This window comes from Pantherophis guttatus, chromosome 4 (assembly GCF_059756535.1).
Source record: "Pantherophis guttatus breed Tessera chromosome 4, ASM5975653v1, whole genome shotgun sequence".
In the NCBI taxonomy this organism is placed as follows: domain Eukaryota; kingdom Metazoa; phylum Chordata; class Lepidosauria; order Squamata; family Colubridae; genus Pantherophis; species Pantherophis guttatus.
The window spans coordinates 140,047,744-140,065,965 of record NC_142066.1 but is presented as its reverse complement, the minus strand read 5'-3'; the positions used below and the strand labels follow the sequence as shown (position 1 = coordinate 140,065,965).

The 18,222-nt window shown below is 39.5% G+C and overlaps 1 protein-coding gene across 50 annotated transcripts in view; it reads right to left on the bottom strand.

Annotated features, from left to right (window-relative positions):
* Positions 1 to 16,147: 16,147 nt before the first annotated feature.
* The window catches only part of SVIL (supervillin), a 173,912-nt gene continuing 171,837 nt past the window's right edge, over positions 16,148 to 18,222 (bottom strand). For all 50 annotated transcript variants that reach the window (XR_015734081.1, XM_087892926.1, XM_087892935.1 and 47 more), the window contains one exon: positions 16,148 to 18,158. Coding sequence is in view for 49 of the 50 variants with exons in the window: in XM_087892926.1 (XP_087749052.1) it covers positions 18,072 to 18,158 (87 nt within the window). In the remaining variant the exon portion in view is untranslated. The remainder of the gene's footprint in view (positions 18,159 to 18,222) is intronic.

Sequence of the window (18,222 nt, the reverse complement as noted above, 5' to 3'; positions counted from 1 at the left end):
AAGGTGCCTGGAAATGGGTTGGGTTTTTTTAATGCCATGCTGTCATGACACTGCCCTTGTCTCGTCCTGAGCCTGGATGTCATCTTCAGCTGTTCCAGTTTTGGTTTTCCCCTTTTACTCAGCACCATTTTTATCCTGGATATTCCCCTGCAAGCTTCATGCATGATGCCACTGCTGACATTGCCAGAGATGTGAACTTCTCTCTGTAGCCATCTGGGGTCAGGTCTTTCCTGTCACCCAGTTTCCGTAAAAGTATATGACCACATAAACGGTAGCAAAGATCTTGGATGTTTGTAAGACCTGTTATCTCCCAATATGTCTGCCAAACCAAGTTAGCATGCTTCAAGTTCCATCTAGCATCAGTCTCATTTCATGGGACCTGGGATCCATCTCAGATCTACATAGCTCCAAGCTTACCTCCCTTCCAGAGAGCACTGAAAATCTGTTTATCTATTTTTATTTTGTGAACACAGAGTTATGGTGACTATTAAGGAATTGTTGACTGTCTTTCTCTCAGTAAGGCACTGGAATTCAGTGCAGGTAGTTTTCAACTTATAACCTTTTGTTTAGTGACCATTCAAACTTACAATAGCACTGAAAAAGTGACTTATGATTGTTTTTTATCTTTATATCCTCATGGTCATTGCAGTACTCCATGGTCATGTGATCAAAATCTGGACACTTGGCAACTAGTTCTTATTAATGAAGTCATGTGGTTACCTTTTGCACTCTTCTAACAAGTGAAGTCAACGGGGAAGCCAGATTCACCTTACAACCCTGTTACTAACTTAATATATGCAGTGACTCACTTAACAATTTTGACAAGAAAGATCATAAAATGGGGCAAAACTTACTTAACAACTGTCTTACTTAGCTACAGAAATTTTGGGCACAATTATGGTTGCAAATCCAGGACCATCTATACAGATCTACCCAAATGTTTGGTTCAGCCCTTGGCCACTAAGAGTTGGCCATCCATCCACACAACCCACTAAATTAAAACTTTTTGATAGTAACCTTGTAGGATGTTTGTAGCACAAACTCTGATCTTAAGTTAAGTTAAATCTTAAACTTCATTAGAATAAGAACAACTATTTTCCATCTTCTCCTGCTTTTGTTCCTTATGCTTCTTTTGTTTCAGTTCATTTTATTTTAGTGTGTGTGTGTGTGTGCATGTGTGTACATGCCTTTGAATCAGGGATGGGTTCTACTTACCTTTACTACCAGTTTGCAACAGGGCCGGGCGCGAGCGCTTCTGCGCATGCGCAGAAACATCCTGATGACATTGGGGTCGGTGGGCGGAGCCTCCCACCAGTTTTACTACCGGTTCTATAGAACCGGTCCGAACCGGAGGCAACCCACCACAACTTTGAATCAATCCTAACTCCTGATAACTGCCATGACAAGTCCCTGCAGTTTTGCAGGTTACATTTTTAGGGTGGTTTACCCTTGCCTCCTTCCTATGGCTGAGAGAGAAGAAGTGGTCCAAGTCACTCAGATGGCTTTATGGTTAAGGCAGGAGTAGATCTCATAATTTCCTGGTTTCCTGGTATTTTTAGCCAAACTGGCTCTTGTGATTGTATGTTGTTTCATAATAAAAAAACCAAAACATTGGAACCTCTGGGTATGGAATTTGAGTTTGCACAAGTTTCTAATGCACCAAGAAGTAATCCAATACTTCCTAAAGTTGCAGCCATCTTTTCCCAACTTTTAACTTTTTAACTGTTCATCAGGATATTAATTCCTGTTCTGGCCTCCTTTGTCTATCATCACTACCCATATCTTCTCATATGACATTCCAAAAGTAAAGCTAGAAAACAAAGCTGGAGAACTTTTAGCAAGGGAGAGAGATGGAGAAATAATGATGGCAGCGCTTTAAACTTACTTAGCATTTGAAGAATGTGTCTTAAATTCATAGCATTATGAACACTATCATATCTGGCCTGCAAATAACACTATGACCACTAGAGGAAAACAGAAAGAATTAATCTGTGCTCTTTGCCATCATCTAGGTCAGGGATGTCAAACTCAAGGCCTGGGGCCCAGATCCGGCTACAGGATGCTTAAACCCTGGAAACAGTGGATTGTCACACAGTGCCTCTGCCAGCGAAAATGGAGCTCAGGAGGTGCAACCTTCCCGACCTCTGATGTCACTGGCAGAGGGTTGCAGAAGGCCATTGCAGCCAAAAAAGGAGTTTGTGAGGGCTGCGGGTGGCACTCTGAACTCTGTTTTCACTGGCAGAGGGTTGCAGGAGGCCATCGCAGCCAAAAATGGAACTCACGAGAGCTGCAGGCGGAACTCTCAACTCTGTTTTCACTGGCAGAGGGTTGCAGGAGGCTGTTGCAGCCGAAAACAGAGCTTGGGAACCCATTTTTGTTGTCAGAGGGCTCAGGCCACCACAGGCGCTCCCGACACAAGTGATGTCGAGCTGGCCATGCCTACCCTGGCCCTGGCCAACCCGGCTCCCCAAGGTCAGACACAATTCTGATGCAGTCCTCAATGAAATCGAGTTTGTCACCCCTGATCTAGGTCATAAGGAATTTTGCAGTCTAGTTATGTTAACCCCAAATATAGGCAAAATAAAGTACAATAACTTTGCATTGATCCTTCAGTTCTTAATGAGATTTTAAGAAATTGAACAATTCTAAACCATCACAATCTGATTCTTCTTTACTAGAGGGATTTATTGCTTCATAAATATAAGCAGAAAGATGTTTCTCTGCAAACCTTGTGCATTTTCAGATGTAAGATCTGGACTCACAACGCCCAGAATTTTCTGCTAACTTGCTGCATGGAATTCTGAAAGCTTTTGAAACACCTGAAGGCACCAGTTGGGCATGATTAATCTAGTACCCTGTCAGCTTTCACTGCACTATACATGAACTTTAATTGCACTTTAAATAGAATAGAATGGAATGGAATGGAATGGAATGGAATGGAATGGAATAGAATAGAATAGAATAGAATAGAATAGAATAGAATAGAATAGAATAGAATAACAGAGTTGGAAGGGACCTTGGAGGTCTTCTAGTCCAACCTCCTGTCCAGGCAGGAAACCCTACACCACTTCAGACAAATGGTTATTCAACATCTTCTTAAAAATTTCCAGTGTTGGAGCATTCACAACTTCTGCAGGCAACTTGTTCCACTGATTAATTGTTCTAACTGTCAGGAAATTTCTCCTTAGTTCTAAATTGCTTCTCTCTTTGATTAGTTTCCAGCCATTGCTTCTTGTTCTACCCTCAGGTGCTTTGGAGAATAGCTTGACTCCCTCTTCTTTGTGGCAGCCCCTGAGATATTGGAACACGGCTATCATGTCACCCCTAGTCCTTCTCTTCATCAAACTAAACATACCCAGTTCCTGCAACCGTTCTTCATATGTTTTAGCCTCCAGTCCCCTAATCATCTTTGTTGCTCTTCTCTGCACTCATTCTAGAGTCTCAACATCGTTTTTATATCGTGGCGATCAAAACTGAATGCAAATAAAACATTCTATGCCATGATTGTTCATCTGCTTAGCCTGCCTCCCTTGTTACATTCTATTATGTAATAATTTTGTGAGAAAACTTCCCCTGTTCCTCTGAATATTAATAATTAAAAACTAGAAAAGTTTTCACAGCAATATTTTAACTGCCTGGTAAGGGCAGTTTAGCTACCTAGAATATGCCGGAAAAGAGAAAGCACATAATAACATTCATTCAAACTTTACTGGAGCAAAACATCTTTACTTGAATGAATTGCATAGGATAAACTCAATAAATAACATTTTTGTTAGAAGTAAAATATGACACAGATGTTTGATAAATAAAAGCAGCCAAATCAATTTCTTTTCTCACCCTCTACTCTCCAGCATAGTGCCCATTTATCGTAAAATATGCAAGTAAAATATGAATTTTCCACTGAAACCGAAACAGTGATGATAAAATGTTGACACCTCCAACTGGACTATTAGACAACAACATCTAATTTATGGAGTTAAGATGCTGATGCCTTTCTGACAATATGTCACCCCTACTATGAATGGGCTATAAAAACAGTAAGCACGAGAACTTTCTGCTTTACAGTAACCAGCAAAACAGATTCCCAACTACAGAAATGAAATCTGATTAAATTTCATAGCCTCATCTAATAATGGCCCGCATTTATTTTTATAACACAGCACATTTTCCAGAGAAGAATCCATAAATGTACCAACCGGGAGATGAGTGTTAAAGCAGCAAATGCAGTTCTGTGAAATCATGATCTTAAGTTATAAACTGATAAGACACCTGGGTTGCAGATCATGATCAGGTAAAAATATCTCAGGACTGGAAAACAGAGCATGAAAACATCAACCCAACATTCTGTCGCAGGGAACCTCAAGAATGGTTATAAAACTATCAATATCCTTGATCCTGTGGAACACCTGGACCAGTCTTTTCAGGTTTTTTTCACAATATTTTGGAAGTGTTTGCCACTGCCTCTTTCCTAGGACTAAGAGAGAATGACTGGCTCAAGGTCCTTTATAATGCCTTAACAATTACACCAAAGTGGCTCTCAATGTTTTACAGGTAGTCCTCAACTTACGACTGGTTATTTAGCGATCATTCAAAGTTACAATGGACCTAATTTAGGGCTATTTATGGCCGGGATTCAAATTTACAGTGGTCAGGCCATCTTTGCAATCATGTGACGGAGCTTCAGGTACTTGGCAAAAAAGTAACATGTACAGTTGTTTGCAGTGTCCCACAGTTACATGACTATGTTTTATGATATTTTTGCTAAAAACGATCACTTCTGGTATTCAACAAAAGCATATCCATAGTGAATCGGTTTGCTTAGATTGGGTTTGCTTTGCAACCGTAGAAGCTACTTTACATCTACCACATTCACTTAATGACTGCCACAAAAAAGATCATAAAATTGGGTCAGTCACATGACTAACCCATTTTATGACCACCATGACTTGCAACCATAATGGGCAGGCTCCAGGAGTGGGTTCTACTTACCTTTACTACCGGTTCGCCACGGGAGCGTGCGCGTGTACTTGCTTTGTTCGTGTGTGCACACGTGCTTCTGCGCATGCACAGATCATCAATTATGACGTCCGGGTGGGTGGGCGGAGCCTCTTGCCGTTTTTACTACTGGTTCTAAAGAACTGGGCAGAACCGGGAGCAACCCACCACTGGCAGGCTCCATCATAGTTGTACATTGAGTACTATTTGTATTACCTTTATTCAAACTGGCTGGAATTGTGCACAGGTCTAGCCACTGCATCTTTAAAAGGCAACTGCAGAGCTAGAAAAGATACAGAAAAGAGCTTCCTTCCTTTTCCTCATAATTTCCTTATTTCGGAATGTTTCGGGGGGGGGAATGCTACGAAAGAATTAGGCATGTGGTTGGAGAAATGGAGGATGGTGCGAGATCCTTTTTTCTCTCTCCCTTTCTCATAATCTAAGAGTATCCAATGACACTGAATGGTAGGAGATTCAGGATAGATAATAATAAGTTGTGCTTGGCATCCTCATAGATAAATGGTGGGATTCACTGCAACAAGGCCAGAGTGGGTTTTTTTTAGGTCAGCAACATCTGAAGTGTTCTTCAAATTCATCTTCTGGATATTTCATAGATTTCATGCCATACAGAAGCAACTTTCAATTGTTTTCTTCCAGGGATGTGTTTTCAATTCTCCAGTCTAGCTTACAGCTTTGCAATTGTCTGATAATTTCTCCTCAAAGTTCTAACGAGGTCTGACCCAATTTGGTCTCTACACCCATGCCAGGTCAGCCAGCTGCTGCATCCACTGAGCTCAATTATAATTCAGGCAGTATAAATATGTACGTTGTTGTTTGCCCAGCTGGATTGCTGTTTTACATTTAATTTGACCTTAATGCTTTGATTTTATTACAAATGCAACAGAAGAATGCAGACTGAAGCCTCTCAAAGAGTTCTAATTCTATTGAGCAGTGTCGAGCTTCAGATTTATTGACTCTGATCTAGATGGCAGATACACTGACGTTTTGCCAACAGCTTCAAAGGCAAAGTGGCCTGCTATGCAGACCTCAGAGAGCAGAGACCGACTGATGTTTTGTCTTGTCACCTATCAGGACTGGATGAAAACAAGAACCAATGAAGGACTAAACTCACTAACTTGCAACAATCAGACACCAGCTGGATAAAGACTGATCAGAAATCAGGTAACTTGTGTATAAAGACGGGAGCCTAGTAAGACTTTGTCCCATATTGTTGCACATTTTAGTATGAACGATCTAAGATCCTCTCCTTGTATTTCAATAGAAAATGTAAACGTCAGTAGCATAACAAGAGTCATATCTCGGATGGGAAGCCAAAACCAGTTACATATGGTATATTTGGATAATAATCCAGCAACTGTTCTTGTATTACACAAGTCATCCATCAACATGGAGTCAGATATAGGAAAAGAGGTTTGGGGATGTAGGAAGCAAAATGCTAGACAGGATGGGAGACACAGAGAGAGGGACATTGATGATGCTCACTGAGATAATTTCAGCAGCCCTGGTCAACATCCGTGGGAACTCTTTCCCATATTGTCCAGACTTATTTGAAAACCAGGTAATATAGTAGCTGAGACTACTCATCAAACCAAGTTACAATGTGCTTTATTTGATTTTAGCTTAGAGCAAAAGTTTCCAAACTTGTCCACTTTAAGATTTATGAACTTTAACTCCCAGAATTCCTCAGTCAGGATGGAATCTATAAGTCATGGATTGTAGCCTAGGAACAAGTCATAATTTTTTAACTGTGCTCCCCCCCCCCGAGTAAACTATTTGAGTTCACATCGTTTAAGCCAAATCCATGATTAGTACGTATGAATCCCCTTTTTGTCTTTTTCATTCAACTATGACTGAGCATCATGTATGAACTCCTCTGCTAAGAGCTCCGTGTTCACAGGTAGTGCATGATCCAGTGATCTCAGCCTGGAGGAACGTAACAGTGAGGCCAGGCATTGGGTTATTAATGAACCTAAGCTAAAATAGTATTAATGAAGGTGTCCACACCTCAATTCTGTCAGATTCTATGTTAAAAGGAAAAGAAAAAAAGGGAAAAAAATGTTTTGACTCAGACTTCCAGCCCTGCAGACAGATGGGAGTGACACGCCAAGTACAGATCCTATTTTATTACTGGAATTTGGCAGGAATGAAACAGTTAAATTATACCCTTAGGAGAAGCAGATTTAACAGCCACAATTCCCTGGCTGGTAGCCCAGAGTGCCTTCCTGAAGCTAAGCTGGTGGGCGCTGCCTAGACTGACAGGATTGCTGGCAGGCACAGAGGACCTGCAAAAGAGGCCGTATTTCTGGCTAGGCATGTGACAGCAATGAGGCCTTGAAATGTAAATTTAATTTAGATCCATAATCCTGGAAGCTGTGTGACGTGGCATTTTCCCTCTTTCCTATACAGATTAAATTAAAATCATTTAGCAGATAAAACTCAAAGATAGCAGTGAACAATTTAGTTACGGCTAATCCCATCCCAACACAGGGAGAGGGGGAGAGAGAGAGAGAGAGAGAGAGAGAGAGAGGGAGGGAGGGAGGGAGGGAGAGGGAGTGGGGACTTCATAGTCTGGAGTTTTTTTAGGCTAGAATCAGAATAACAGAATAACAGAACAAAAGAAAGCAGAGTAAAAGAATAAACAAAACAGCAGCATAACAGAGTTGGAAGGGATGGTGGAGACCTATTCTGCAGAATGAGAAAGGCAGCAAAGAAGCCTGTAATCTGACATTAGTGTTTCAACTTCAGTTCTTCCCATACCACACTCTCATAGGGAAGGTTTCATTCTTGCAAGCAGAAGAGGGAGCACTTCACCTCCCTCTTTACTTTACATTAGGGGTTTCCACAAGTCTTAAAGTTGCCAAGGTTGGAGACCCTTGCTTTACAGGAATTCTAGCACTATATCCCTACTTCACTTTACAGGACTTCTACCAGTTCAAATGGTATTTGGAAGTGCTTACGATCAGTGGTGGGTTTCTCCCGGTTCGGCCCGGTTTGGCCGAGCTGGTAGCGGTGATGATATGACGTCACCAAACTGGTTCTGCTCCCCGCCCCTCCCTGCCCCTCACCCCCACCCGTGTTATTCTTACCTTTTATTTGGCCCCACTCCCAATCTATTGCTGCCTCCTGAGTCCCAGAGGGGAAAAAACTGTTTAAACTCTTGCTGCAGGGCTTCAAAGGGCCACCCTACAGCTGATCAGTGTTAAAAAAAAAACAAATGAGTAGATCGGTGCCTGCAAAAATAAATGGGAGACCCAGTGGTGGGATTCTACTTCAGTAGAACCAGTTGTTAAGTAGTTAAGCCAGTGGTTCCCAAAGTGGGCGGTACTGCACCCTGGGGGGTGTTGGGATGCCTTAGGGGGGCGGTAAGAGGCAAGGAGGGCGGCAGGGGGCCCTAGAGGCAAAAGGGGGTGACGGGGACGCTAAGTGGCAAGGAGGGTGGCCCCCATCCTTTGGCCTGTGCCTCACAGCAGTTACCTCCTTGCAAGCAAACAGCAAGAAAAAACAACTCCTTTCAGCTTCAGCATAGGCTAATTAGCCCATTGATTAGATCGGCCTCCCGACTCTCAGCTGATTTGCTCTCAGCTGTTTTGCGCAGGGCTCGGCTGTTGGCTGCAAAGAGCTAAATTGCTGGAGCAGATTTTTTTTCTCCTTATGCAAATCAAAGCTGAAAATGAAACTGAAAGTAAAGCAGGGTGTTGCCTGTTACCTTGAAAAATGAGGCAGAGGCAGATTTCTTTTCTTTTTCCTCACCAAAAAAGGTAGGTGCAAAAAATGAGAACTTGAGGGCAAAAGAGAGAGTTCAAGATTTTAAAACACAAAAGAAAAAAAGCTCTATTTAACTAGGGAATGGTAATAATTGAGATACTATTAATTGTATATTGTGTTGAAAGCAGAAATGGTTAAGTTGTGGTTTGGAGGAATATATGGGGGAAATTATTTGGTTTATTATTATTGGTAAATATAATTAATTGATTTGTAAGAAATTGGATTGCATAGAAATAATTGGAATATTCATGTTCATATTGATTAATATACAAAAAGATAGTTATATAACTAATTGATTTATATTAAAATGTCGAATGTGTATTAAACAACTGTAATATTACATAATTAACCAATGTGAGGATGGATATAAAAATAGATGACAATGGAAAGGGGTATAATATAGATAGAAGGGAAAAATTGAATTTAATTAAGATTAGAGATGGGGATGAAGGGTAATATTGGTTTTTTAAAAAAATAGATGAGGAATAAATATGGCAAAAAGGAAATATAGAAATTTTAAATTTAATTGAAATGACTAAACACTGTTTAAATTTGTGAACCGGCCAAATACTCTGTTCAAAGAAAATACATTGTATGTTTGTTTGTGTGTTTCTAATTATTGCTATTTATTCATATTTGTTCTCTTTTATTCTTTAAATTTTAACAATTCATTCTTTATCTTAATATCTTTATATTTGTGTGGGGTTGCCTTTCTTTCCTTTCACTTTTTTATTGTACAGCAATCTTTCTCCTCAAACCCACCACCTCTCTCTTTTCTTTCCTTCTTCCTTTCTCTTCCCCCCCTTCTTCTCCTCCCTACTTCCTCTTCCTTTCTCCTTCTCCTCCTCTCTTCCTCCCTCTCTTCCTCTCACTCCTACTCTTAATTTCCCTTCACTTCCTTCCTTCCTTCTCTTCCTTCCCTCTCTCTCCTTCCTTCTTCCATCTCTCTTCTCCTTCCTTCATCCCTCTCTATTGCTGTATCCTTTTGTGCTTATGGACTACTCAGAGGACTGAAAAACTTATTTTTGACTGGTCCTCACACTTTTGACCAGTCCTCGAACTTACGACTGTCCTCACATTTTACGTTTTTTGCCCTATCTTGTCACCATGGTGAAGAGAAGCAGTTGTGAAATGAGTGACATGGTTGTTAAGAATGCTGCACCGGCATAAATGTGAGGATGGTCATAAGTGTGAGGACCAGTCCAAAGTGCGAGGACCTGTCAGAAATGACTTTTTTCAGCTGAGTAGTCCCTATACACATAGCCATGGCCCCCCGGTCACATGACCAGCTAGCCACGCCCACCCAATCACATGACCTCAAAGCCACGCCCACAAAATAAGCCATGCCCACAGAACCGGTAGTAAAAAAATTTAGAACCCACCCCTGCTTAGGATGACATTCAACATGTTGGGATGGGAGATATTGTGTATACAGAAAGGCAGCATTTTAATGTCTGAACACGATATAACCTTCTTTCCTAATATCTAGCGGTTTGTAGGATTTTAATCAAATTAGGGTTATCACTACAGATGTGGTTTCTGAACAGAGACCCTATATCAGAGTAATTTTTACAGCATACGCTAATAAAGTAAATTTTTCACATACAGTAAGGCTGAATCATTTTTATGCACTGTATTTTTTGGAGTATAAGACGCACCTTCCCACCCCCCCAAAAGGGGGAGAAAATTTAGGTGCATCTTATACACCGAATGTAGCCCCACCAGCTACTGGCCCCCATCCTTTGGCCTCTGCCTCACAGCAGTTACCTCCTTGCAAGCAAACAGCAAGAAAAAACAGCTCCTTTCAGCTTCAGCACAGGCTAATTAGCACAAGTTGATAGGATCGGCCTCCCGACTCTCAGCTGATTTGCTCTCAGCTGTTTTGTGCAGGGCTCTGCTGCTTGCTGCAAAGAAGTAAATTGCTGGCGCAGATTTTTTTTTTCCTTATGCTAATCAAACTATGCTGAAAACGAAAATGAAAGTAAAGCAGGCTGTTTGCTCTTTGCTGCAACGAGGCAAAATTGCTCAGAGGCAGAGGGAGATTTCTTTTTCTTCTTTTCCTTACCAAAAAAGGTAGGTGCGTCTTATACTCCGTTGCATCTCATACTCTGAAAAATACAGTATTTTCCAGCCCAACATACAAAAATGAACATAACAAATAGAAGGGTAGGTATAATTATCTGAGTTTCTGCCTTTCATTTAGCAACTGACAAAGTCGCCAGTCTCTATTATGGCTGGTGAGGACTTCCCGTATTCCAAACAGCGATGCCATTTAATACTTTCATTTTTCAGGTTGTTTGATAATGGTATTTAAACATGAACTGAATTTTTCCTCTTTTGTTGAGTCTTGTTTATTTCATAGAGTTGCCTTGAGCCTTCTCTCAATTGAGAATTGGACAGAATGACCAAGTTTTGATGGTACTACAAGAAAGAAAAATGTAACCTTAATGAAACATTAGAGTTTTGGAAAAGGATCAAGCAGGGATGTCTGCAGAGCATGGTTTTAAAAAAGTGCATACATATAAAAACCAGCCAGAGCTTTAATAGCACCATCATAGCTGTGTATAAGTCTCCTCTATGATCTTTGACTTTTTTGCCCGCAATCTTTTGACATCTCTGTGATCAGGCAAGTGAAAATGGGCTCCAGAATCTAGCAGAGAAATGTGTAAACAATATAAGGATTTAGCTTTGATTTTAATGAGACAATCCCTTGGCATAGTGATACAGATTGCATTAAACAGGCAACAGAATTTATTTTAATAATAATAATATTAAATAATATTATTATTCAGAAGATTTGGTAATGCAGTTTGTCTTCTGATCAATCAATAAAAAAAACTTTGTCAGACTGTTGGAAGAAAAATCCACTTGATTCTATTCCAACCCAGGAGAAAGGCACTGGAAACAAAATGGAGGCTGGAGGCTGATTGGAAAGAAAGGTTCCTTTTATTAATGAAGCAGAACCACCAACCACATGTGATTCTGGGCAGCTGACAAAATAGAGTTGAGAGTAGGTGGGTTTTATACCTTCTTTGGGCTTTGTATTTGAGCTTCCTGTTCCTGTGCAAGAACATGTCCTATTGGCTATTAGATTCCTATGGTGTCATAAGGTAAAGGTTCTCCTCACACATGTGTGCTAGTCGTTCCCGACTCTAGGGGCGGTGCTCATCTCCATTTCAAAGCCGAAGAGTCAGTGCTGTGCAAAGACGTATCTGTGGTCATGTGGCTGGCATGATTAAACGCCAAAGGTGCACAGAACGCGGTTTCCTTCCCACCAAAGGTGGTCCCTATTTTTCTACTTGCATTTTTTACATGCTTTCGAACTGCTAGGTTGGCAGAAGCTGGGGCAAGTAACGGGAGCTCAGCTCATTACACATCACTAAGGATTCAAACCGCTGAACTACCAACCTTTTGATTCTTAGCCACTGAGCCACCGTGTCCCTGTGGTGTCATAGCTGGCTCTATAGGCAAAAGGGGAAATACAAATCCTAGGTGCTTGTCTGAGCTAATTTTGTCAACCTTTTGTTTGTTGCTTATCTGACTTTCTGTCTTGACCCAGTCTTTCTGAATGGATTACCAAATCTACATTTCTAAAAGCTGGCCTCCTCAGTTTCTGCTTGGGGCAGGAAAATAGGGCTGGTTTCTGCTTCCCTTTTAAAAAAATTATTTCTCCTTTAGGGGAAATATTTTATCCTGCCTTTTTAACATTTTCCAAAATATTTCATTCTTCTAGAGGGTGGGGCTTCCTAAAAGACAATTTAATTTCAGATTACCACATGAAACTGAATTTTAGGGTTAGAAGAGAAATTGGCTCTGGAAATCATGTATATCTTAAAATGACTGTTGACTCTTTCACCAGAAATTCAAATGGCCCTTTCCTAACTAGATGTCCCATCTTGAATAAGGATATGGATTCACATCACTTTTCACTAAATGCATCTTCTTGATGTAGTGGTTAAGGCACCAGGCTAGAAACCGGAAGCTGTGAGTCTTAGTTCTGCCTTAGGCACAAAGCCAACAGCTGGATGATTTTGGGTCAGTCACTTTCTTTCCGCCTTAGGAAGAAGGCAAAGGTAAACCACTATGAAAATCCTGCTGAGAAAACTGAAGGGACCTGTCCAGGCAGTTGCCAAGCATCAATACTGACTTAAAAGGGAGAAAAAAGGAGTATCTTGCTGAGGGATAGCAAGTTTCCATTTAGCCAGGGTTTTGGAAAGCTGAAATATGAGGAAACATAGGAATAAAGCACTTGTTAAGTCTCTTGTAAACATATCCTCTTTCAGTCATGGATATGCCTTCGTAGAATCATTACGAGAAATTATGCAGCCACATTTATGAGCCGGTGAGTCTAGGGCTGACAGGCAGCTGTCACACACTCTGAATTTGTTCCATACTAAAAGCTGTACAATAACGGGAGCATATCACCCAGGTAATATAATTTCAAATTAATTGTGCTTGGCTTTCAGAGATTTCAAACTATATGGATGGTATTGATTGATGGTAGATTAATATCAAACCCTGCTGGCACAATCCAGCTGCCAGTCCAGACATCAAGATCTGCCTCACTGCTTTCTTTACTGCCCCATTTATTTTATTGATATTGGGTCCTACTATCTTGATTCTGAAAAGGACAGAAACCTTGCTCAGGCATTATGAAATGTGAGCAGCTGATCACGGGAGTGCTCCCATTAGCCTGCTCTTGCTGGCATTTTTGCAAATAATGTTTTTCTTATGAAGATATTCACTGCAAATTTTGCCAAAAGAAACATCTTTGCACAGATCTGTACATATTGACTTTCCTACGTACCGGGGTCATATGTATAGATATTATAAGTATGTCTTGCGTTATATGCATTTGTGTTCACTTACTGCTCATGTAGAAGTCTTTTTCAACCTTGAACTTTAAGAAGGTTTGACTTTAACTCCCAAAATTCCCCAGGCCACCCCAAGAGGTCCACACCTTTTTAAGTTTCCAAGGTTGAGAAACCTAGAAGCTAAGTAGATAGCTTAACATTTTTCTTAACATTTCCAGTGAACACATGAATGGCCAGAAGGAAGACATCATTTGTGTAAGAGTAGTGTATGGATTAATCGCAGGGATGGTGCTTTGGTTTTTCTAATGCCTGAATTTGAGTAATGCATGGTCATCATTAGATCATTTTTATTTATTACTATGTTGTTCCAAGCTAAGCAATTCTAAGCAGGTTATGTTCCTGCCTACAGTATTAAGTTTGGGAATGTACAAAAAATAGCATAAGCCAAATAATTAAAAATCTATCGTGTAATACCCTGTTTTCCCCAAAATAAGACATCCCCTGATAATAAGCCCAATTGGACTTTTGAGCGCATGGCAATGAGGCCAAGTGCTTATTTCAGGGTTCAAAAAAATATAAGACAGGGTCTTATTTTTGGGGAAACATAGTACCACTCTTTAATTGCAGACAATGAATGGTCAGTTCTGTCTTCCAAGATTTTCTGAAAGGGCTGGAACCTCACTTATGACTATGAGCTAATGTGAATTCTTGAATTACCCTTGACTCCTCCCTTAAGGAAAGCATATGGAAATCATTTATGACTAGAATATGAATTAATAGGGTTAATGGACTTCAACACACCCAGATTGTCCCTTAGCTCAAGCACACAAGCAGGATCTCTTCTCTGCAGAACTGCGCACATCCAGTTCACTATCCCTGTCCTTCCCTGCTCTGAGATCTTGGCTGATGCAATCCTGACACATGGATGTTGTCTTGGTGATACAAACCAGATGTACCCTCTCTTCCACAATCAATCTTCCAAATTACAGTCAACTATGTGAAAGTCACAGCTCTCAATAGTAAAGGCGATTCCCTTACAGTGCAGCAAATATTTTGTAAGAATTTGATGAAACAAACTTGATCCCTTTCAATTTTGATTTGCATAAACCTCCTTTAGCAGGTTATGTTTACAGAAATAATGAATTTGAATTTTATTTGTAAATTCAAAAGGAGTTGTTGGGTGTTCATCTCTCCAGATGAGTTGTTGGATGATCCTCAGAATTGAAAATATTGAGAAGGGAAATGCTACATTGGGGAGGAATAGATTTGGAGAACAGGAGATAGGAAAGAGCTGTATTTGGCAGAACAGGAAAATGGTTGAACTGCCAAACAAACTGCAAGACCCTAGCAATCTCTGTGTGCCTACTAGTAACTCACTTTCAAGATTTATAATCTGGTTGGAAATGAGAAATTTATGCATAGTCTAATATTTACACTATTTAAGTTTTCAGCTTCATTTCTTTCTGCATTTTAATCATTTAATAAATGGAATGAAGTGACACATCACAATCTTAGTTTAAAGAGCCAACAAAGAAAATATTTGTACCTCAGGTTGAAATGAGGGGTGCTCACTTGGTGCTCCCCGAGTTTGGTTATTCACTTGCAGTCGTTTCATTACCCAAAATAGGTAACATAATCAGTTCTGGTAGGGATTAGAATTCTCCACTCCCTACCAGCTCCAATGATGTTATCTAGTTTGCGTTGTGAAACATCTGCAAGAAAATTCAAGGTTGACTCAGCCTTCCATCCTTCCGAGGTAGGTAAAATGAGGACCCGGTTTGTGGGGGCAATAAGCTGACCTTGTATAAAATAGAACACCACTTGGGGGGGCCAAAAAGCCCTACTACCCAGGTATATACAAAAGTATGAAGGCTATTGCTTAATGCATTGTAAGCCGCCCTGAATCTCCGGAGAAGGGCGGCATATAAATCAAACTAATAAAATAAATAAATAATAAATAATAAAATAACTTGGCTTAAAAGAACCACAAGGTTCTTTACTGCTAGTGCTACAGACAAATAAAGGCTTATTACTATAAAATACACAAACTAATAGAAATATGAAGCTGCAGGGCCATAATGACTGAATTGTAGTGTGATTTTTTTTTCTAATCACACTATAATTGGTGTAGTGTGTGATTATTCTAATCAGTAGCATAAAACAAGCTTTTTCTAGCAAATAATTTTGACCAAAAAGTGAATGGAACTCAGGATAAATGTCCTAAACACAGAGCTTAATCTCAAACATATAGATATATCAGTGTACTATACTTAACTTCTAGCTGTTCCCTTTTAAGGTTGATATTTGATAGTACTTTCAGACAGTACTTGATATCAGACATTTTTAAAGTTTGTGTTTGTAAAATTAGTCCAAATTTATTTGGCATGGCAATTCAATAGGCTTTGCCTGCAGTTGGTTAGTCAGATTAAGAACAATATCTGAAGAATTCATCATGTCACTTATCTTAATGGCTTGTAGACCTTCCTTGTCTAAAGGTGATTCCCCCACCCCCGTTATCATAATGCATTGAATATTTTCCTGAAACTAAAAGCTAGAAATTGAATACTTTATTTGTGATGTTGCAGAGAAAAAGGAGAGAAACATCTTGTGTATAAGAATAAACATTACAGGCTTACAGAGTATACAAACATGGTCAAACATCCTTAGTTCAAATCAATACTAAATTTAATGCCACAGAAATAGGGGTTCATTAACTTCTCATAATGAAATAATCTCTTTGCAAGTTTGACACTGCACAGAAGCTTGCCAGAATCAAGATTTAGCCAGATCTTTCATGGACTGAATCTGAACTTCGAATTAGATTTATGTAGCCACCATTTGCGTTACTGAACACACAATAAATTACGCTTACAGCTTTACATATAAGGAAAAGTTGACACAAGAGTCTAACTTGGATCCAGACATATATCATGCTTATGGATCATCAAAATTAATGGGACTTAGGTTAATCACACATATTCTAAGTCTGGAGTACTAAATGTTATATTTCATATATACTCCATTGCAATGCTATTTTAAACCATTCCCAGAAAGTAATGTTTATCTGCTCCTTGAAGGCTACTTTCTAAAAAGATATTTGTTCCTTAGCCTTCTTTTCCCTACAAATAACAACCAGAAAGTTACTTGACTTTATGTGCCACACAGTTGTGGTACTGTTAGTGCCAAAAGACACAATAAAGATTGACTCTGAAGGAGAGGATTTAATGGCCAAGATATTATTCTATTAGCAAGACCTTATTGGTCTTCAACTCCCATGAGATGAAAGCTGCTAGTTATAATGGGACATCATTTTGATTTAATTAGACAGCATTTAATGTACAGGGGAATCTGTAATATAGGTACCCAGTTTTTATGTACAGATCAGCCCCTACCTTATGACATTTTGAAATATACAAACAGAAATCTTTATTGCCTGCACAGAACAGTTTTATCATGAAAACAGGATGAAAAGAGACGATGGATTTATTTTTTTTCTTAAAGGCATGTTGCTCGTTTGCTCTCAATGCAAACATTTTCCACAGTAATTCATAAAGCAAGATGCTCCATCCAGTTAACTACTTCAGATGGCAAAGGAGCAAATAAGGAGCCAGTCCATTGCTACAAATTTATTCCGAAGCCTTGCTTTAAGTCTTTATCACAAAAGATGATTTATGTTTGTCACTTTATTACAAACTGAGGTTTTTTTTTTTTAGTTTCTACTATTATAAAAGTAGAGTATGTTCTGAGTCATTTGAAAAAGCAGGCCAATATTCTGGTATATAAACTGTACACAAACAACAACAAAAAACAAGGCACTATACATTTTTGGGATATAAATTTGGATTCAGTGAGATTCTCTAGAAATGCATACGATAATTCTTTGTTCAGTTTAGCAGCTGAAAACTGCTCTGAAAACAATACGTTTACAATTGAAAACATTCAGAGAGAGGGGGGAGGAAGGGAGAGATTGATTGATTTTAAAATCAGCCATAGTCCAATAAGCCTAGCTACTTTCCTGGAACTTTCTTTACAAAAATGTTGAAAATGAATAATACAAACTGCATTGTTAAATACATCCTTCTCCTATGCGTTTACATAAATACAAATCCTTTTGAAAATCCACAGCTTGAACAAAATGAAACTTTACAAAAAGAGCATTTTCAAAACCCAAATGACACATAGTGTTGTGTAGCCAAAGGATCAGCAATCAGAAAAGTTCCTGCTCAGAATACAAAGAACATAATTTCTAAACATGGCCTATACTTTGGAGTTGTTGCCCACAAAATGTCTTCCAAAGATGCTTTTCGCACATTTACGTTATATGACTTCAGAACATATAGCAGAGCCTAGTAACTTCAGACAGAATCTTGCTTTTGAGGGTGAAAACAGGCATGCTACGTTGGCCAAGAGGTGCAGAAAATGTCAGTGGGTCACGTTCTACTCCAGCTCCAGCCCATGATTACAATTCTGGCACTTTCAGAAAAGCCCTTTTGCCTTTTTGAGGTTCACCTGCTTCCAGGAAGGCAGTGCGTTGTATTCTTCTCTAGTTAACTGTAATGCAGTCTGAACATGATTAGATGAACATGATTAGAATGAAAGAATTAAAAAATGTAGACAAATATACAAA